Here is a 21,703-nt window from a genome sequence, read left to right as displayed (position 1 = left end):
CTATCGTTATTGAATACAGCATGTCTCTCTTTCTAACGCTATCCTGAAGGTCTTTGATTGAACGTGCGATCAATTACTTGCTCTCTTACCACTGCACGCTTGGGCTTCCATGTCTAGGCTACTACTAATGGCTGCCCAAAAGGAGCCATGACTGACTTCAACTGCAGCTTCTTGCTCTTGAAAAAAACACACAGTTTGAATGTACAATCATAAACTTTCTGGATGAACAGAACAATTCAGAGATCGATGATTAGCAGCGTTTCTTAATTAATGCTTAATCTAAAAATGGGTGGGCTTCGGCAGAAAGCCAAACCACAAACTTCAAAGTCAAAAGGAAAGAGGCAACTTCTTGTGCATAATAATGGGAGTGCTCCCTCTTCTCCTCTTAGCCAGGCCCACCTCCTCTTATTTATTTATTTATTCATCCTTTTAAGTGGTCATTAGCCCACTCTATTATTCATTATTACTGCCCACTCTTGCTTCATGGAAACCCCACATTTTATTTTCTTAAATAGAGCGATCGTCACGAAAGCAGCTTTCAGAATTAATAATTACACACTTACTAGCTTCAAATGAATTCTAAAATCCGATGTGATTGCTACATTAAAACAGTGGAGTAACAGTTGTAATGCGGCCAACTAAATGGTCATTTTTTTTTTTCAATTGTTTGAGCCATACCCATGAGTTAAATTAAAAATTTGAAAATAGTATAATTTCACTCGAATGTATTGCCTGCGATGCAAGATTTGTATCTACCCAGTAATTATTGTCGTGAGCACTCTTAACACAGGGTGGCGAAAGGCATGATTTCCAATTATTGGACCAGTGGCCCACCAGAACAATAATGACTTATGGCTCTATCCTAAATTGAATTTCAAATTAAAAATTTAAATATGGTACGTAAATATACAGAATTACACGTAATATTTATTAACCAATTTTTGGAGAGGGAATATTAAATAATTTGATCACTTACACTGTTATTAAAAAGAAAAAAAAAAGAAAAGGAAAAATCAAGCCCATAATCTCACTTTTAATTAACCATTTAGGTACCGGTAATCACTCTCTCATAGTAATAACCGACAAATATTCCATCCGATAACTTTGTCATTTCCATGATTAATCTCTTTTCTTTTCTCTCTCCCTCAAAACCATAAACCCACACCATAGCTCCTTCATCAAATTTCTCCAAGAAACTGACAGAAAACACCAAACCCCAGATTCCAAAAAGTTTCATAATCTCTGTGTTTGTCTCTCTATAGATTTTTTTTTTTTTAATTTCAAAAACAGCCTAAAATACTTTAGCATGCAGTTCTTGTCAACTTTTTCATACCTAAAAGGGCAAAACTAATATATACTCATCTTCAATCTAATTACAATGGGGACTGCAACATCATCTATGGCCGCAAAGTTTGCGTTCTTCCCGCCAAACCCTCCGTCGTATAACATAGTTGTTGATGAAGCGACTGGGAAACTGAGGATCTCCGACGTCCATCAGAGAGATGACGTGGACGTGTTGAAGCTGAGCACCAAGAAAGGAAATGAGATTGTTGCTATGTATGTGAAGAACCCATCGGCTTCATTGACTGTGTTGTATTCTCATGGAAATGCTGCTGATCTCGGCCAGATGTGTCCCATTTTCACTGAGCTCAGTGTTCATCTTAACGTTAGTCTTATGGGGTAAGCTTAAACTTTAATCAAATCTTGCCCCCTTTTTTCCTTTTTTTTTTTTTTAAAGAAAAAGATTCATTATACAATCAGAAATTTGTTATTAATGGATAAAACATTATTTGTGCTAATTCTTGATCAGGTACGATTATTCTGGTTATGGACATTCTTCTGGAAAGGTATATTATTGATTCGCGTCCCGTCTTTTCTGTCTTCTAAGATTTACTTCTCACAAGTTATAACACTGCTGGGTGATCAAACCGAGTCAAGCCTTAACCACGTGTCATTAGTCGAATACGGAAAAGTCAAAGGAGACGCAGAAATCCATACGAATAATTCAAACTCTGTTAGTTCATCTGGTAAAACTTATCAAGTCTCTGATATGTCTCAGTCCTGTTCATGTAGATAGAGAAAGATAAACAATTCCCCGTCATGCTATGCTTTAAAAATTATTGAATAGAATTTCATGGGGAGTGTGCATGGTTTTAAATTTAAATTTTATATGATGGTTGCCAAGAGAGAGTACTACTGCTAATGCAGCTGATGTATTTGTGTTTGGTGCCAATCATTAGCCGAGTGAGCAGGACACATACGCAGACATAGAAGCCGCATACAAATGCCTTGAAGAGACATACGGAGTTAAGGAGGAAGACATTATATTATATGGGCAGTCGGTAGGGAGTGGACCTACCCTGGAATTGGCCGTCCGATTGCCTCGATTGAGAGCCGTCATTCTTCACAGTCCAATCCTCTCCGGCCTTCGTGTCATGTATCCTGTTAAACGAACTTTCTGGTTTGACATTTACAAGGTTTCAGTTCCTGCGTCATTCCTTTGATCAAACAAAAACTGAAGCTTTGAAACTCTTTCTATTCTTAAGTACCATTATTAGTGTGCTACTGACCCCTTTGTTTGTATTCCAGAACATTGATAAAATTCCACTAGTTGAGTGCCCAGTTCTGGTGATTCATGTGAGTAATTGTCGTTATGGGTTCGATTACACAATGACGAATCCTAATTTTTGTCAATTTGAAGCATTTTTCTGGTGCTTGCAGGGGACTGAAGATGAAGTTGTGGATTTTTCCCACGGTAAGCAGCTATGGGAGCTGTGTAAAGATAAGTATGAACCACTGTGGCTTAAAGGAGGAAACCACTGCAATTTGGAACTTTACCCTGAGTACTTAAGGCATCTCAGGAAATTCATATCAGCCATCGAGAAATTACCGCGTCTTAGAAATGTATCCGAACAAAGTTCAGATCAGCAAGAGAATCAACGGAACAATACAGAACAGAAAACGGAGAAGTTGAGGCCAAGCACAGACCATAAAGAGAAGGCCAGACTTTGTACTGGGCAGAAAGAAAAATCCAGGCTTAGTACAGATAGTAAAGAGAAATCGAGAACCAGCACTGACAAAAGGGAGAAATCAAGAAAGAGTGTTGATCGCTCAGGGAAAGCTAGGAACAGCATTGATCATCCGGAGAGAGCTAGGAACAGCTTCGACCGGTCAGTTATTACAACTCTCTGAGAACCTGTGTCTGTGAATTTGTACTTGTAATTATGTCAGTGGATTATTTGTGACTAATGATTGCAGCTTTGGAGATATGGTGAGATCAGTTGGATTGTGTAATGTTGATTGTTTAAAGCAAACAGCTGCGGAGGTTTGAGGTAATTGAGATCAAATTAAAGATAGTTTTGAGTGCTCGGACTATATACCCATTCAACAAAATTATGTAAAAATTAAGAATCCAATAAATAAAATAGTATATATCAAAAGTACCTAAGTTTTTCTTTAAGACAACATCTTAACTAATTATCAAGTAAATTTCTTCAATTATTGGTTCTTGAGGAAAAGCTACCTTATTTTATTATTTGTCATTTCTCTTGGTAACTCTTGGTATCTTGTGGCTTAAGTCTCCAGTCAGATGGCTTACATTGGCGAAAGAAGAACAGTGTTGCTTGAAGTACACAACAATTATTTCCCGCACGAACGGAGCTACAAGCAGCTGTTCCAATGAAAGCCGTCGCACTTGCACATATATAGTTGCTGCTGCTCCTGTATCTCACCTATTTCAAGTCTTATCATAATCTCAGTCAAATTAGTTTGTGAATACTCCTTTTAGCTGCATTGCCTTTTCCTTTTTAGTGGGTAATTGTTAAATATTTGTATTAGTCTTCCATAGTCTTTGTAGTTTTTTGGTGTTTGTTGCTTGCTCCTAAATGTTTAGCGTTGCAGTTCCCCCAAATGAGAATTGTTCAGAAGTCAAAACAGTTGGAATAAAAATGAATTTTGTGTAATTTTGGAAATGGGATTCGAAATGATTAGAAGAAATTATGATATTTTCTTGTAGAATGTTGAATGTGCCGCTGCTAAGCGGAAGAGGTACGCCTTCCGCACTAACACTGTAACTGGAGTAAACCAGATTGACATGTATGATCTGTCGTGTCTATTTTCGATACATAAATGACAAGTCGTATTATAATTAAGTGGATTATGTAAATAAATTCATTTAATTTTAATCATTTTACAGCCGCAAGTATAAATAAATAATACATAATATTAAATAGTTTAAATTAGGTATATAAATATTTTAGCGTAGGTTATGTATAATGAACTAATTTTATTCAAAAGAATCATTTTCTTTTTCTTTTTTTATCCCTAAACCGAAAGCACCCTGTTATAATTATTATGGGACAATAAAATTATTATACTAAATGACATTTGACAATTGGTTACAAGATTGATATTAATCAATATATTAAATTTGTACTTCTACTTGGTGGTTACACAATAAAATTCAAATTTTTTAAACACTGGAGAAAAAAAAAAAAAAAAAAGATTCAACACACAATCTTTAAGCATGAACTTCCTTTTTTTTTTTTTTTTTCAAATAATAACAACAATAATAATAATAAAAAAATAATAGAAGAGATATGGTGTGTTGCTGAAATGGCGGAATCTGGGCCTTAGAATTCCACAACGATAGCTCCAAAACTCGGCTGTCCCAGCTGCTTTGTATTTGTCAGCCTCTGTGTTTCTAGAACACTCTAATCTACTCGCTCCCCTTCTTAAACCCCTTCCGTCTTCACTTGGTAGGGTTTTTGTTTTTGGCCTTCATTTCTTATCAATTTTCAAACCATCTTATTAAGCCAGCCCATTATCTTCTTCTCTCTCTGTATTCGAAGCCTTTTAATGGCTCCAGTTCTGAGCAGAACATTAGCCACTACCTCTTTAGTGTCACTTCCAACTTCAACTCCTTTTTCTTTTAAACACTCCAACAACAAGGCCTTCAATTTCAGAAGCGCTTTTTTGCCGAGAAGTGGCGGCTTAACTTGTGCTGGATTGAAGTGGAACCTTCAGAAGAGGAATAAAAGAGTCGGGATACGGTGTGATGCTGCTGTTGCTGACAAAGAGGCCCCTGATACTTCTGGTGAGAAGTTCGAGTACCAAGCCGAGGTGGGTCTCTCTTTTTTTTTTTTTTTTTTTGTTCCGTGAAGTTTCGTTTTTTGACTGAATTTTGGATTTGATTGTAATTAGGGTTGCTTAGTTTATGAAAAAAGATTGTTTTTTTTTTTTGTGGTGTAACCAGTTGGATAAAATGGTATTTGATCCCTTGGCTTGTTTACAATTGAAAGTATATTTGGAGTTTTTGTGTGTATCTTATATTTGTACTTCAATCATATTTCTCACTGGTTTTGTTCTGCTTGGATTGCAGGTCAGTCGCCTGATGGACTTGATTGTTCATAGTCTGTACAGCCACAAGGAGGTGTTCCTGCGAGAGCTTGTGAGGTGAGCAACGGAACTTCAAGCTAAGCATCACATTTGTTACTCCATAAAACTATAGCATATCATGCTGAACTTGTATTTGGTTCGGATGTTGATTGTTTGACCTGCAAATCTTTCATTCTGAGAGGTTATGGTTTGTCTTAGTCTGTAAACCCACTCCTGTCTTTCATTTTGCATTCCAGCAATGCAAGTGATGCTTTGGATAAGTTGAGATTTTTAAGTGTTACCGAGCCCTCTCTTCTTGGAGATGCTGGCGATCTTGAGATTCGCATCAAGCCTGATCCAGAAAATGGGACCATCACCATAACGTAAGCCACTGTAATGTTTATTTTCGCATATTTTCTTGGTAAATCAGAGGAGTACTAAAAAATGATTACACTTGATTTTGCAGGGATACTGGTATTGGAATGACTAAAGAAGAGCTTGTTGACTGCCTTGGAACCATTGCTCAGAGTGGTACTTCAAAATTCCTGAAAGCTCTTAAGGTACCTGTTAATTAACTTTGTAACTGCAATGGTATTGTCTGGTAATTTTCTGTTTCTTTGAGAATCTCTTTAATATTTCCTTTCTTCTAGCTCACTAAAAGCCCTTGCTCACGTGCAGGAAAATAAGGATCTTGGGCCAGACAATGGGTTAATTGGTCAATTTGGTGTTGGTTTCTATTCTGCTTTTCTTGTGGCTCAGAAGGTGCAGCGTGATTTTTACATTATTAGCCAAAACATATTTTAGTTTTTAATTTTCCACTTCAATTTCAACATTTTGCTGTCTTTTATTTATTTATTTATTGTTTTTTTCTTTGGGGTAAAGTTTCTGTTGAGCTTGATTATATTGTGTGCAATTAGGTTGTAGTGGCTACAAAGAGCCCACGGTCAGATAAGCAATATGTTTGGGAAGCAGAAGCTGACAGCAGCTCTTATGTGATCAGGGAAGAAACTGATCCTGAGAAGCTCCTAAAGCGTGGAACACAAATCACACTTTATTTAAAGGTACTCCAGTTGATCTTTTGCCTTCTCATTAGATGATTTTTCAGATACAATACCTATGTTTTCATGATTTGAAAACAAAACAAAACAAGCAAGATTATGTCTGATGCTTGTAACTAGTATTCCATGTTCCATGCTTGTTACTTGTGTATGCATAATGTGGAATAAATACATAAGTCATAGTGAGTCTCTTCCTATATTATTTGAAGAGACTAAGTAAGCACTTCCTTTTTTATCTTGTCCTGAACAAAATCCTTAGTTGCAGTTGGATATATCATTTGTGGAGTACCGGAGACAACTTCAGTATTGTTATTATCTTTGCAGGAGGATGACAAATACGAATTTTCAGAACCAACAAGAATCCAGGGTTTGGTAAAGAATTACTCCCAGTTTGTTTCTTTCCCCATCTATACCTGGCAAGAAAAGTCAAGGACCATTGAGGTGAGGACATTTGCACTCTGTCAACAATCAGCTCTCCCTTTCCAAGTAAATGATATCGTCAAATGGTCAATTTTCTCTCGCTTTCCAAGTAAATGATATCATCAAATGGGCAATTTTTTTTTTCTCTTATTGGGAGAGTCTGAGGGTTTAAATGATAGTTTACCTCCTACTGTTCTTGAATACTGCTAGCTAATACACACATGTACAGCATATTCCGGATGGTTATTGGCACTCAAATGTATTTTTTTAAGATGATATTTGTATACTTATGTCCTCACAGTCCTTGAAAAAAATATATGAGAAATCTTTCTATTTATTTGTTTGCTGAATTGACTCTGAATAGGTGGAAGAGGAGGAAAAACCAGAAGAAGGGGAAGAACAACCGGAGGTAGTGAAGATGTGTTCCAAATTGTGGCTATTGCATGTAGATATACTTAATACATGTAGTGTCTAAGTGGTTTTTTGTGTTTTCCTTCAGGGTGAAAAGAAAACGAAGAAAACAACTAAAACTGAGAAGTATTGGGACTGGGAACTGGCCAATGAAACAAAACCTATATGGGTGAGTAAGATTTGTGAACCTTGTCTGTATAATTTGTGTTGTTGATTTATTTTTCCATATCATGATGAGTTTTATAGGCAATTTTTATTTTCTTTTTCCTTTCACTTGTTCTCTTTTTATTTTGTTTTAAATACCACAGTCCTCATGTGTGGTTTTCCCCTCTGTTGTAGATGCGGAACCCAAAAGAAATTGAAAAAGATGAGTACCACGAATTCTATAAGAAGACTTTCAATGAATTTTTGGATCCCCTTGCATACAGTCACTTCACAACAGAGGTACTGCCATCATTGGTATTGTTTTGGATACATGTTTGGTTAAGATATTAACCATTTTTTAAAAACCTGTGCAGGGTGAGGTGGAATTCAGGAGTGTTCTTTACATTCCTGGAATGGGACCTCTAAACAATGAGGAAATTATGAATCCAAAAACAAAGAACATACGATTGTATGTCAAGCGTGTGTTTATCTCTGATGATTTTGATGGAGAACTGGTAAGTTTGCCATCAAGGCATGATATGTTTTGAGCTTTCTTTTGTTTGTGGGTTAATGAGTTTAATGTTAGAGATTTATATATGGCTATCCAGCATGCTATGTCAAAGTTATGACTGTCATTTTGTCAACCCGTATTGCTTGCTTCCCTTACTAGAAAAGATAGGTTTAGCATTATGAAGAGTGTGTTCTATCCGATGACTCACTATGGTTGTTAACCTTGTGGCTCTTTTATAAGTGAATTCTTTAGCTGACTGTAGTTTGTTTGTAGTCTATTACTTTTTCTATTTTTGATTACTTTTGGCCATTTAGTTAAAGGAAAAAAGGAGAATCATTACTTTTCAGATTGAGGTCTGAGAATAAGAATGAACATGATTTTACAAACATTAAAATTTATACTAATAGATATGTTGCTAATAATTTACTTGAGCTTATGTTGGTTGCCTTTATATTACATTTTGGCTTCATCATAAGAATTACTCTCTTTAATTTTTAATTTGTAGTTTCCAAGATACTTGAGCTTTGTAAAGGGTGTGGTGGACTCAGATGATCTGCCTCTCAATGTTTCTCGAGAGATCCTTCAAGAAAGCAGAATTGTAAGGCTGATACCTGCATTTTCTTTTGTTTTGTAATGCATAAGTTTCTTATTTGTGTGGATGCACAAGTGGGATGGTTCTTTCTTATATTTTTGTTGTGATTCTTTTCTACGACGGCTGACTCTTGTTCTCAGTTTTGAGTCGATGAGCTGTTCTGCTCAGGCTTAGCGAAATAGGAATAACCTTATATATTTATATGTTTGTTTTATTAGTCATGTTATTTTTTATATTCAGGTAAGAATTATGAGAAAGAGACTGGTCAGGAAAACATTTGACATGATTCAAGATATCTCTCAAAGTGAAAACAAAGAGGTTTGTAGCACTAATCCATGCAATTACTCTTAATTCTTTTTTTTCCCTTTTTTGTCGTATAATTAAAAAGAGCATGGTCAACTTGATTCCAGGATTATAAGAAATTCTGGGAGAACTTTGGTAGGTTTCTAAAATTAGGTTGTGTTGAAGATAGTGGGAACCACAAGCGCTTAGCACCTTTGCTGCGGTTTTACACTTCAAAGAGTGAAGAGGAACTGATCAGCTTAGATGAATATGTTGAAAATATGGGTGAGAAGCAAAATGCTATCTATTACTTGGCGACAGACAGCTTGAAAAGTGCAAAGAGTGCTCCGTTTTTAGAGAAGTTAGTTCAAAAAGATATTGAGGTACGTACTTCGTTTGTGGAGCTTTATAATTTTAATTTTGCAGTAGGCAGGCATCATGGAAATGATTTTTGTTTTTAGTTAATATGACTGAATTTAGACAAATACCGACTTGTAAAAGGGAAATAAGAAAAAAGAGGACAGCTAAAATATTGTCTTAGCAACACCCTTGTTGTATTTTTTTGTATAATGGTAAATGTCTTTTTGCAATTCAGAAAAGCTTATTTATAGTTTCCTTTTTTGTTGGCTTTTAATATCTGATAGTAATAGTGGATGGGGGGATGTGTCATCTATTTGTCCCCCAGAAAAATTCTCACTGCTGCTTAATGAGTGTGGACTTTATGACATGATCATCTCTTCTTCTGGATTGTTGATGCATGTGTCATTTTGGTTTTAGGTTCTTTATTTAATTGAGCCCATTGATGAAGTTGCCATCCAGAACCTGCAGACTTTCAATGAAAAGAAATTTGTTGACATCAGCAAGGAAGATCTAGAACTTGGTTAGTTAATACCTTTTTTACCCTTGTAGTCATTGTCTCTCCCCCCCCCCCCCCCCTTCCTCCCCACCAAAAACCAAAAAAAGAACAACACAGGCTCACACACGCACACACTTTGCTGTTCCTTCTCATTAAATGGTTTGGTATATCACAGGTGATGAGGATGAGGTAAAAGAAAGGGAAACTAAACAAGAATTTAATCTTCTGTGTGATTGGATAAAGCAACAACTTGGTGACAAGGTGGCAAAGGTCCAAGTTTCAAAGCGTCTAAGCTCATCTCCCTGTGTACTTGTTTCTGGCAAGTTTGGATGGTCTGCTAATATGGAAAGGTTAGTAACCGTTTTCCGGCTTCCAGAGTACAACAGCTATACTTAGTTTTATCTTTTAATCTAATGGTATTTTTCCCCCTTCTGAAGGTTAATGAAGGCACAAGCTCTGGGTGATACTTCAAGTTTGGAGTTTATGAGGGGAAGGAGAATATTGGAGATTAATCCAGATCATCCCATTGTTAAAGACTTGAATGTAAGACCACTCCACTTGACTCTTTATATCATTTTCAGTTCATGGATGGGAAGCTATTTTGCTTCTGACTGACACAATGTACATTTTTATGCACAGGCTGCTTGCAAGAATGCCCCTGATAGCACTGATGCTAAGAGGGCTGTTGACCTGTTGTATGACACAGCATTGATCTCCAGTGGATTCACTGTTAGTGCAAATCACAAATCTCACTTTTTATTCTTTATTATTGATTTTTTTTTGGGGGCTTCGAGCTCAATTTGTAATTTCTCCTCAAACTGTGCAGCCTGACAGCCCAGCTGACTTGGGTAACAAGATTTATGAGATGATGGCAATGGCTCTTGGAGGGAGATGGGGTAGATCAGATGGGGACGAGGCAGAGTCAGTGGAAGGAAATGCTACGGAATCTGAAATTAGCGCTGGTGAAGCATCAGAGGCACAAGTAGTTGAACCGTCAGAAGTGAGGAATGAAAGTGATCCTTGGCAAGATTAAAACTTTATTTTAGAATGAGTAAAACAGTTTTGGCATCATTCCATTGGTATTGTGACAAAAAGATTTTATGCAAAGTAGGTGGTAGATAAAGGAAGGAAAATGTGGGAAAGTTGCGGCGGTGGATGTGGTTGAAATGTGATAAAAGTGGAGTTCGGGGAAATGTTAGGGAAGGTTATACCAAATGAATTTTTCTGAGTTGTTTTTCTAAGTACTGGTAGATGACTAGATGGTTGGAATAATTCTTAAACACTTGCTCTGCAACTTTCGGTTTTCTTTATTTGTAGGGATATTTATCAAAAGTTGCAGATAGTAAAATTGCAACAGAAAAATAATTTGGAAATACCAGGTTTGTATTATTAGTGCACTGTACGTTTCGACTGCAAAATTCAGATGGGCGCACCAATTTTATGTCTGCTGTTTCCAAAATGTGCCTGTAACAAGCAGATGTTCCTCGCATTGTTTTTGTTCTAATTTGAAGAACTTTTAAATTGAATTCTTGGTTGGGATGACCCTATAAAAGATTACCCAAAATTCGTTATCAAATTGCAAAGTGCCTTGGGCCACTTAGGACTAACCAATTTCAAAAGATTTGTAGAGGCTTGAAACACTCTTTCTAGATATAGTTTTTATCAACGGCAGAGGGACGATGCAAAGGTTTGTAGTAGCTTTCGGAATGAAAATCAGTTATTGTTAAATTTTCAGTGGTACGGAAGGCTTGAAACACTTTTTTTTTTTTAAAATAAATAATAAAAAAATTGAATGACCGAAAACTAAGTTCTTTATTGGGTTTGTATCTCAAATTAAAGGTGCGTTTGGTTGGGATTGAGATAGTTACAGTACTAAACTATTTTGTAAATATTAGCTATTGTAGTTTTAAAGTTATATTGATATGATTTTTTACTTGTATAATAGAAAATCTATTATATCTTTAATAGTCTTGTCAAAATTATTATTTAAAATTTATATTTACTACAAGTTATTAATTTTTGTTTTATAATTACAGTTTTTTTTTCCTAGAGCCGTTGTAGCCTAAAAACTATAAAAACCTCAATTCCAAACATGACTTAAATCTATTATCCATTTTTTATTAAACCTCTTTCCCACTCATATATTAATACTATATTATATCATTTTTAGAGATTTAATAAGTTGAACTAACTAATATTTACAAATAAGTGGTGAATTTTACATACATTTTTCTTTGTCTTTCACAGTGTATGGTAGATAATTTGTCCTTTACACTAATTACTATTTTTTTATGAGATTAAATTTTTTTTACTTACCGTTGATTTTTATATGACTTTTTTCTTTAATTTATATACCTATACTATTTATTATTATTTATCTTTAACAACCTTTGTATTAGGGATGGCAAAAATCCCCACGGGGACGGGTACCCTCGGGGATTTTCCCCATTCGGGGAGGGTATGGGGATAATTTCATACCCAATTTCTTATTCGGGGAGGGGACGGGGAAATTTTTTTACCCAATTTCTTATTCGGGGAGGGGACGGGGATGAGGTGGAATCCCCATCCCCTACCCATTTCCCCATTTTAATTTTTAATTTAATTTTAATTTTTTAAAATTACTAGTAAATAAATTATAAAATTTAAATTATAAAATTATAAATATTGGTAAAAATAAAAAATATCAAAATATTTATATTATTAAACTTTTAGGCCTAATTAGCTAATTAAAGTTCTAAATTTTTATTTAGGACATTAAAAAGACTGAGTAGATTCTATTAGCCAAATTTTTTTTTAATTTTGATATTCTTTAAATATTTTAAACTTAAATCTATTTTTTATTTAATTTTAGATGTTATAATTGCCCACAGCGAATCACAATTTTAATATCTAATCTAATCTAATCTAATATTTACTTTTGATTTGCTCCGATTTAACTATTGTGTTGTAAAGGGAATAGTCCACATTTATAAAGTGCCCACGCCACCATTGAAAAAGTTAATTTTGAATCTAAATTTGATTTTATTTGTAACAATTTTGTATTAGACTATTAATTTGTTCATGATAGTTTGTAAAATAAGTTTGTATCTCTTGTATGTTGCGTTACTTACTAATTTAATGTATGTGACTTTTGTAATAGATATTAATGTAAGATATATTTCGAACTTTACTTTTATTTGAATTTTTTATTTTAATATGATTAACTCAAAATCGAAAAAAAAATGTATTAGTTAATCGGGGATCGGGGACCCTCGGGGATCCCCTGTTATTATTCGGGGAGGGGATGGGGATTCTCTCAAGTAATTCTGACGGGGACGGGGAGGGGATGGGGACATACGTAAAATATCGGGGATGGGTACGGGGAGATCGGTCCCCTCCCCTCCCCTCCCCATTGCCATCCCTACTTTGTATTCATTTACGTTCACTCTGATGGATGTGGCAACACTGTATACTATTTATCTTTTTAATTTCGAGTTTGTATATGTTTTGAATTAGAACAAGTATTATTGTTTTAAAATTTAAAAAAAAAACGAAAAGAAACGGAGAATATTGAGGGTCGTGGCCATCGGGTCAACCCACCCGTCCTTTAAAACCGGGTCTGTAACCGCTTTTGGCCCACCTGCCCGCTCATTACACAGAAATAGAGAAATATACGCAGGTTTTAGGAGGGTTTAAAGGCGGCTGCGCCATTTTGTCCTCCTCCTCTAGTGATTTGATTTCAATCTTCTTCTCAGTTACTGTTTCTGCCTTTAATTTCGTTTGCTTTCATTTGTAGTAATTCGTCCCCAGAAATTGCAAGAAAATTTTGCAACATTTCACCGATTTCTAAGATCATCTTCTCTGCACCTCTTATAATTGTCCACGTCCTCTTTTTCTCAATTCATCAGATCATCAAAAGACTCTTCTTCTTCATTTAAAACATGTGGAGAAACTTAGCCAGACAATCTTCTACCAGAAATTTTAAATTTTCCCCGTCGAAGGTTTCTCAAACAACTAATTTCCTTAAGAAAATTACATCTCTTGAGACCCAAACTCTCTTAGATTCTTCATGCCCACTTCTTGGTTTTCGTCGAACAAGTTTTTTATCATCTCAAAAATCCAACTTGGGTCAGTCCAATTTCACTCAGTCAATCTACCCTTTTGGGGTTTTAACTAGTAGAAGTTATGCGAGTGCTGCTGAGGCAATTGCTTCCGAATCAGAGCTTTCGGGTTCTGAAGAAGTGCAAGAATTGATTGACCAATTTAATGAAAAAGGAGTGAGCATTTTGGATTCGTCATCAATGCTTGATAAGCAGCCAAAGAAAAAGGGTACTGGGATGGGCACGGCAAAGTACTACATGTTAAAGCGTAGGCAAATCAAGATAGAGACCGAAGCATGGGAACAGGCAGCTAAGGAGTATCAAGATCTTTTAGCGGACATGTGTGAGCAAAAGCTTGCACCCAATTTGCCTTATGTTAAGTCCTTGTTTCTTGGTTGGTTTGAGCCTCTAAGGGACGCAATTGCTAAAGACCAGGCAACTGCCCAGGACAAGTGGAAACATATGACATATGCTCCGTATTTCAATAATTTGCCGGCCGATATGATGGCGGTTATTACTATGCATAAGTTGGTGGGGTTGTTGATGACAAATGCTGGAGAAGTTAGGGTGGTACAGGCGGCTTGTCAGATAGGTGAAGCCATTGAAAATGAGGTGGGTAGACTAAGGATTTTCTGGATACTCATGATGTTGTTTTCCGTTATTTGGTTGTTTGGATTTAGTGAGCATATTTTTTTGAATTTATATGTGGTTGATCTAATTCGTGTTTGAGAACTGAAATCATAGTATTATTCCTGATTGAGTTGTCTACTTGTCTTCATAAACCTTGCTTTGGAAAGTCAATCTTGTAGACGAAGGACTTGATATTTATATCCTATTTTGTGGTTTTCCCAGTTTTTTACGATAGTTATGCTTGAGTCACTCCAATTTGTCCTGCTTCTGCATTTATCAAAGAGCATATTGTTCTATGGATCTACCAAATGACAAGTATCCGGCATTGTTTTTGTATGTGCTTGTTTAAATTTCTTAACAACATTTTCCTTGTTGCTTACATTTGACTGTTTCGTATGTGGATCAGGCAAGGATACGGAGTTTCTTCGAGAGTACAAAGAAGAAGAATGCAACTGATAATAATTTGGAAGGTGATTCTGAACCTGTGACGAATGATCCGGAGAAACTGATAAAAGAGCAAGACAAATTAAAGAAAAGGGTTACAAGTTTAATAAAAAAGCAAAAGCTACGACAAGTGAGGGGGATAGTGAAGGGGCATGTTGATTTAAAGCCATGGGGTCAGGACGCTCTTGTGAAGGTTTGTGATGTCTGTAGACATAAATGTGGAAGTCAGTCCTCTTTGTCATTGCTGTTTTGTTGTTGTAATTGTTGGTCTGTTTTGATATTTGTTGCTTTCCCAGGTTGGCTGCAGGTTGATTCAATTGTTAATGGAAACAGCCTATATACAACCTCCTGTTGATCAGTTAGGCGATAGTCCACCCGATATTCGCCCGGCATTTGTGCACACTCTTAAAAGTTTCACAAAAGAGGCATTGTAAGAAAGACTGCGTTTCTGATTAATATATTGTCCATCTAAAAATACCACTCTATTTCTCCTATTGTAATGTATACATGTTGTGGTTTCCTATACCAGGAAGGGCAGGAGATATGGTGTTATTGAATGTGATCCACTAGTCCGCAAAGGTCTTGAGAAAACTGTGAGTGGAATATCTTCTTCTAGGGTGGCTTGTATTTCATGCCTTTTGTTCACGTTCTTCTGTTATGGAATAATTCTACGAGTTTGGTTGTTATACACTTTCCCATTTCTTACTTTTCTATGCATAAATTATAAAAATGAAACTAATATCTGTTTGTCCAAACAGGGTAGGCACATGATCATTCCTTATATGCCAATGCTGGTTCCTCCTTTAAACTGGAGAGGGTATGGATTTCATATTTCAGCATTTTACATGTGGCAATAATCTGAAGTTCTCTGCATTGTTATATTTTACTGAAGAGCAGGGTTCTAAATTTATGTCTTAATAATGAATTGAAGGACGATACTTTTACTTTTTTCGGTGCACGAATTGTGTGTTGTAATTAAAATATATTTTGCACTAGTCTGTTGAGGCTTAGTTGAATTGTGTATTGGGAACCAGATTTTGGTTGCTGCTTTTCCAATGGTTAACTATGTTGTTAACATTATTTGTAACAGCTATTGATACAATTTGAGCTTTGCAGTTTGCACTTTTAGATTTTATACTGGATTTATACCATGTTTTTATTTTCTGGCAGGTATAACCGAGGCGGGCACTTTTTTTTACCATCTTATGTCATGAGAACACATGGAGCAAGACAACAACGTGAAACAATAAAAATGACTCCAAGGAGTCAATTGGAGCCTGTTTTTCAGGTTTCCAGAGTTCTCTATTCTAGTATCTTCTATGATCTGTTCAATCTTTACCGATTAATCATTAATTTTTGATGTGTTCTTTTTGTGGAATTTCATCTTGAATAGTAGTTATGATATTTCCAATTTCGTATGTTTGTACTCTGTGAGAATCTCTGTGGCTTGGTTGAACTAGTTCTGTGATTGTTTCTGAATCAGGCACTGGATACTCTTGGTAGTACCAAATGGAGGGTAAATAAAAGGATTCTTGGTGTAATCGACAGAATGTGGGCTAGTGGAGGCTGTCTTGCTGGCTTGGTCGACCAGGAAGATGTGGGTACACTAAAACAAGCCAAAATAGTTTTTTTCTTCAATGTTGGTTCATTATCATTTTTCTTACAATAAGGAGTCAAATAAAAAAATTATTTGTTGCTTAGAGCTTGTGTGCCTAATGCAATGCTTAGAGCTTGTTTCATTAATCATTATTCTTCACTTTCTCTATAATTATTCTACTTAACAGGTGCCTCTCCCTGAGAAACCTGACACTGATGATGAAACAGAAATCAAGAAATGGAAATGGAAAGTGAAGACTGCTAAAAAGCAAAATAGTGAGAAGCATTCACAGCGTTGTGATATAGAACTCAAACTTTCTGTAAGAGACATTGCTGTTCAATAAAATCTACGTGCTGCCATTGCATGCTCTGCTAGCCGAATTTTTAGTCTTTTCTTTGTTTGGGAAACAGGTTGCCCGAAAGATGAAGGATGAGGAGGGCTTCTACTACCCTCATAACCTTGATTTCCGTGGTCGTGCATATCCAATGCACCCATATTTGAATCATCTTGGCTCTGATCTATGCCGAGGGATCTTGGAGTTTGAAGAGGGATGCCCTCTTGGGAAGTCGGGCCTACATTGGCTGAAGATACATCTGGCAAATCTATATGCTGGTGGTGTGGACAAGCTCTCGTATGAAGGTCGGGTAGCATTCACTGAGAATCATTTGGATGATATCTTTGATTCTGCAGACAGACCTCTTGAAGGAAGGCGCTGGTGGTTGGGGGCAGAAGATCCTTTTCAATGCTTGGCAACATGTATCAATCTCTCAGAAGCACTGAGAAGCCCCTCTCCAGAGTCTACTATTTCACATATTCCTGTCCACATGGTATTTTCTGTTTTCACTTAGTGAAAATTCATATACTTAACTGGATAATATCCCTGCCTACTTATATGATCTCATGTTTCTGCATTCAGGAAATATTCTATTAAATAAAATCTTTCCTCTCTCTCTCTCTCTCTGGGCTGGTGGAGTTGACAAACTTTTAAGTTTTCTAGTTATATTTTTATTCCCTTAAAACGGTATGAGACATGAAGTCCAACTTTCTGGACTACAAAGGAAGCAGAAGGTTGAACTTCTACATTTAAAAAACATATTCAGCCTTGTCAATTTATCTAGATACTGATGCATCAGCCAGTGTCTGTGATGAATTGTACTTAGCCTCTGTTGTCAGAACACGCAATGTTTGAAGTTTGACTCGTGTATGGTGGATTAAGATAATTATTTGTTATGGTGTTGAGAGGATTTTTAATGGTTCCCATATTTTTTATTACTTTGCCATTATGTCGCTGCACTCTAATGAGGTTGAGGTCCTCCAACTCCTCTTAATGCATCACAATTTTTATTGGTTGGATGCATACCATCCTTCAAAACTTAATTTTGCCTTTTCTTGTTCTGTTCCTATTGAAGGATGGTTCGTGTAATGGCTTACAACACTATGCTGCCCTTGGAAGGGACAAGGTATGGAACTTCTAGTTGTTAGTTGAGGACAATTTAGTCCTTTTGAGTTGCTGACTTTGGAAGTATAATATAAGTTCTCCATCATTAGAATAAGTTTTTGGCTTTTATGTTTTAGTTGGGAGCTGCTGCTGTGAATCTTGTGGGGGGAGATAAACCTGCAGATGTTTACTCAGGCATTGCTGCCCGGTAAGTTGTACTTTCTCCTGCTCTCCTTCCTTTTCTCTCTCTCATGTTAATCCATCTAATTGAATTCTTTTTTGCAATTTAGAGTTCTTGAGATCATGCGGGCTGATGCAGATAAAGATCCTGCTACTTATCCATATGCGTCATGTGCAAGGCTTTTAATCAATCAGGTTTGTATTGTTGTCATGCTCATTATATTGTATTGCTGTAGTCTTTCTGTAAGAATATGTAATTGATTTGAGAATACATATGGTAGAATTGGTTTTCATCATTTAACTTGATGATACAGCAACTCTTTATTGTGAGGGTTGTGTTTCATCATTATTGGCCAAGTAAGCTTGTATTCCTAATGGGTTACAATTATGACTGGACATACTTAGGTAGACAGAAAATTGGTGAAGCAGACTGTAATGACATCAGTCTATGGTGTCACTTATATTGGTGCTCGTGACCAAATCAAGAAGAGGTTGAAAGAAAGATGTGCTATAGAAGATGATTCAAAACTATTTGGAGCAGCTTGCTATGCAGCAAAGGTAAGGGAATAAGACTATGGTTCCATTTGTGTGTCATGTATAACACGGTCTGAACCCTTTTTTTTCTGCATGAGCAGACTACATTGACTGCCTTGGGAGAAATGTTTGAAGCGGCAAGAAGTATCATGAGTTGGCTTGGCGAGTGTGCAAAGGTTTGTTCATCTAGTTTTGTTATTTATTTGATTAGTGTTTTATATCTGAACTCTGTACTCATCTCTCGCTGGAAAGCTGAGCACATAGTCAGTGAACAGCAGTGAAACTAATGTTTGATTTGAGCTGAGGAGATTGTCCAAATGAGAATTCTGTGATAAGACTGTTTTGTTATAAGCTTGAGGTTCTTTAAGAGTTAAACAGTGACATAATAATATTTGGATCAGGTTATTCTTGGAATGGATTTGGCCCTTCTCTTTTTGTTTCTGACTATAGTAGTTGGATATAAACAGGTGATAGCTTCAGAGAATCAGGCTGTTCGGTGGACAACTCCTCTTGGCCTTCCTGTTGTTCAACCTTACCACCAGTTAGGAAGGCATCTTGTAATGTTCTAAAATATTGGTTGAACTTTAAAAATTGACATCTTAATTCCATTATTACACCATTTTGTATTAAAGCCATCAGTATTTTTAGTTTGTCATTAACAGTTTATTGAAATAAATGCAGATTAGAACTTCCCTTCAGACATTGGCGCTACAGCGAGAAACTGACAAGGTCATTTTCATTTTCCTTTTGACCGTTTGTTGTTACTGATCTCTGTCTTCGAAAACGGTAAAGAGCAAAACTTTAACAAATATGATGAGTATCTATAGCTGTTGATCACTATAATGAAAGCTTAGCCTTGGGTGGGAGTAAAAAAATTTCTTCATTACTGTTCTTTCATATTTTTCCTGTTTTACTGGTTTTACAATCTGTGAATTTATGGTCTGTTGAAAAAATAGATTCTTTAACCCATGTAATCACTAAACATTACATTACTAAACCAATTGCTTTTGTCTTTATTATAGGTTATGGTTAAGCGGCAGAGAACAGCCTTTCCCCCAAATTTTGTTCACTCTCTTGATGGTTCCCACATGATGATGACCGCTGTTGCCTGCAAAAGGGCAGGCTTGTCTTTTGCTGGTACTTTGTGGGCTCTTTTTGTCTTCTTCAGTTATACATATGTATTTATCTTATCCATTTGTGGGGGCTCTAAAACTATTTGATACCCATGTTTGATTACAGGTGTCCATGATTCATACTGGACACATGCATGTGATGTTGATCAAATGAATAGAATACTCAGAGAAAAGTTCGTTGAACTCTATGAGCAGCCAATCCTGGAGGATGTAAGTATCTTATAAATTGCTCTATCATATAGGTATAACTTAGACAGCTAGTTATGGATTTTTATTTCCTTTTTTTTTTCTTTTTTCTTCTATTACTTTTTAAGTTAAAGGAATGCTGGAGTTACTAAGGGTTTGTATCCTCATCAAGTTCTCCTATCCGGTGGAGGGTTAAGAAAATTTCTCTGTGAATTGCAAATAGGAAATGCATATTACCAGTTGCAGGTCCTTAACATTTGTTTCTCATCCTGGATTTTGGAGAAAATTAAGACTTAGGAAGTCAAACAGTTAGATAATATCAATTGCTCTCACAAAATTTGTTCGTTACTTGGTTCAAGTTATGGAAATCAGAATCTGCAAGGTCTATAGAACTCTCGTATTCTCTTGTTTACATAATGTGATTATGGAACTAGATATATTGCTGTTAAAATTTATCTTCCCTTTTTGGTTTATTGTCTAATTTTGCTGCTGATTGTTTGTTCTTACAGTTGTTGGCGAGCTTTCAGAAGCAATTCCCTAAATTAAACTTTCCTCCGCTACCAGAGCGGGGAGACTTTGATCTCAGAGATGTTTTGGAGTCTCCCTATTTCTTTAACTAGTCTGTACATCATGCTTTGCTTGATGCTTCTCCTTTTAAATTGTTTCTTCCTCTGTCATTCGACCAGAAGCTGATGGCAATTGTGCGTATCTTTCATTCATACTCATGATTAAGTGAAAGGCAAGATCCCTACACCCAATATGTGTCGAAAAAGATGAAAGAATTTAACAGTTGGCTGTAGTCGGGTCCTCAAATGCTTTGGTACATACATCAGAATGCCAATGAGCTTTTTCACAGAAGGGATGGCCTACAGAATTCCTTGAAGTATTGAATCTTTAATGTTCTGGCGCTGCTGTAGTTGCACAAGGTAGTTAAAATGAAGCAAGTTTTGTTCATATAAAATGTGTATAGCCAAAAGAAAATTAAAGTTTTGGTGGTGATTGAGCAACACTTGATAAAACGTTCCAGTGGATTGCAAGGCTGTGCTCGTCATATTTAGCTTCCATTTCTCTGTGGATGATGAGATTAATAGGTTTCGGCAGGTGTAATTTCCGACTTGTAGAAAGAGTAGGTATGATTATTCTTTGTGGTATATTGCCACCGTCTGTGTACCATTTGTTTTGTAGAATGTGAACAATTAATCGGGGAACTGATTGTCCTAATTATATTGTAGAGAGTAATAATAATATATATATATATATATATATATATATATATGTGGATCCTGCTTTGTTACCACAGTGGTAACATAGCACATTTGTTTTTGTCTTTTTTGGGTTAATTACACTGAAATTCATGTTTTATTCTAAAATTAGAAAACAATCAGATAATCTTAAATTTTGACTCATTAGTCCTACTTATTTTTATTTTTTTAAACTTAAATCAAAAGGTGCTGAGGGTATCTTTTAATTATTAATTCACACGCCCATTATCAAAGTTTTAAAAAGAAAATTTACTCTATACATTTACCTAAATGTCAAATATGTCTTTGATAAAACTAATTTTTTATTTGTACTAAATAAACTAGTTAAAATAATATAAAAAATTGATTGAATTCTCTACATGACCACTAGTTTCAGTTCCATATCTCTAACAATCAACAATTAAATTCTGTGACTAACTCTAAATTATAGAACATGAGATGTGAAAAAGGTTCTCAAAATAAGTGTGGGGTATAAAATGACTTTGCCTCCAAATTCTTATTAGAAACTTCTAAACTTATTCATTAAGCTCGTAGATGTAAGAGTGAATGACGAGCAAATTCCCCCCCCCC

The 21,703-nt window shown here is 35.9% G+C and overlaps 3 protein-coding genes across 4 annotated transcripts; all 3 read left to right on the top strand.

Moving 5' to 3' along the window:
* Positions 1–1,077: 1,077 nt before the first annotated feature.
* Positions 1,078–3,962, top strand: LOC102629489 (uncharacterized). Of its 2 annotated transcripts, none has more exons than XM_006484210.4 (7): positions 1,078–1,680; positions 1,811–1,847; positions 2,241–2,477; positions 2,590–2,637; positions 2,722–3,170; positions 3,259–3,332; positions 3,586–3,962. In XM_006484210.4, the coding sequence occupies exons 1-6, from the start codon at positions 1,379–1,381 to the stop codon at positions 3,329–3,331; spliced, it is 1,146 nt and encodes a 381-aa protein (XP_006484273.1). In that variant the 5' UTR covers positions 1,078–1,378; the 3' UTR covers position 3,332; positions 3,586–3,962. The 2 variants fall into 2 exon arrangements, with proteins under 2 accessions (XP_006484273.1, XP_006484272.1); XM_006484209.4 differs by having other exon boundaries at positions 1,079–1,680; positions 3,579–3,962.
* Positions 3,963–4,644: 682 nt separating this feature from the next.
* LOC102629966 (heat shock protein 90-5, chloroplastic) lies at positions 4,645–11,095 on the top strand. The gene is made up of 19 exons (XM_006484211.4): positions 4,645–5,121; positions 5,381–5,454; positions 5,634–5,759; positions 5,843–5,936; positions 6,055–6,138; positions 6,294–6,437; positions 6,759–6,875; positions 7,219–7,263; positions 7,354–7,434; positions 7,605–7,709; positions 7,784–7,924; positions 8,426–8,518; positions 8,753–8,830; positions 8,923–9,177; positions 9,572–9,674; positions 9,826–10,000; positions 10,088–10,193; positions 10,290–10,379; positions 10,477–11,095. The coding sequence occupies exons 1-19, from the start codon at positions 4,858–4,860 to the stop codon at positions 10,681–10,683; spliced, it is 2,382 nt and encodes a 793-aa protein (XP_006484274.1). The 5' UTR covers positions 4,645–4,857; the 3' UTR covers positions 10,684–11,095.
* Positions 11,096–13,286: 2,191 nt separating this feature from the next.
* LOC102630262 (DNA-directed RNA polymerase 1B, mitochondrial) lies at positions 13,287–21,092 on the top strand. Its single transcript, XM_006484212.4, has 19 exons — positions 13,287–14,341; positions 14,766–14,996; positions 15,100–15,233; positions 15,333–15,396; positions 15,562–15,620; positions 15,974–16,091; positions 16,287–16,400; positions 16,588–16,719; positions 16,811–17,227; positions 17,810–17,860; positions 17,976–18,046; positions 18,129–18,213; positions 18,424–18,576; positions 18,654–18,728; positions 19,020–19,109; positions 19,234–19,281; positions 19,575–19,689; positions 19,792–19,895; positions 20,381–21,092. Exons 1-19 carry the CDS (start codon positions 13,571–13,573, stop codon positions 20,489–20,491), a joined length of 2,943 nt encoding a protein of 980 aa, XP_006484275.1. The 5' UTR covers positions 13,287–13,570; the 3' UTR covers positions 20,492–21,092.
* The last annotated feature ends 611 nt before the right edge of the window (positions 21,093–21,703 follow it).

The sequence above is a fragment of the Citrus sinensis genome, chromosome 4 (genome assembly GCF_022201045.2).
Source record: "Citrus sinensis cultivar Valencia sweet orange chromosome 4, DVS_A1.0, whole genome shotgun sequence".
Classification (NCBI taxonomy): domain Eukaryota; kingdom Viridiplantae; phylum Streptophyta; class Magnoliopsida; order Sapindales; family Rutaceae; genus Citrus; species Citrus sinensis.
The sequence above is the reverse complement of the archived record's forward strand: the minus strand, read 5'-3'. Positions and strand labels throughout refer to the sequence as shown.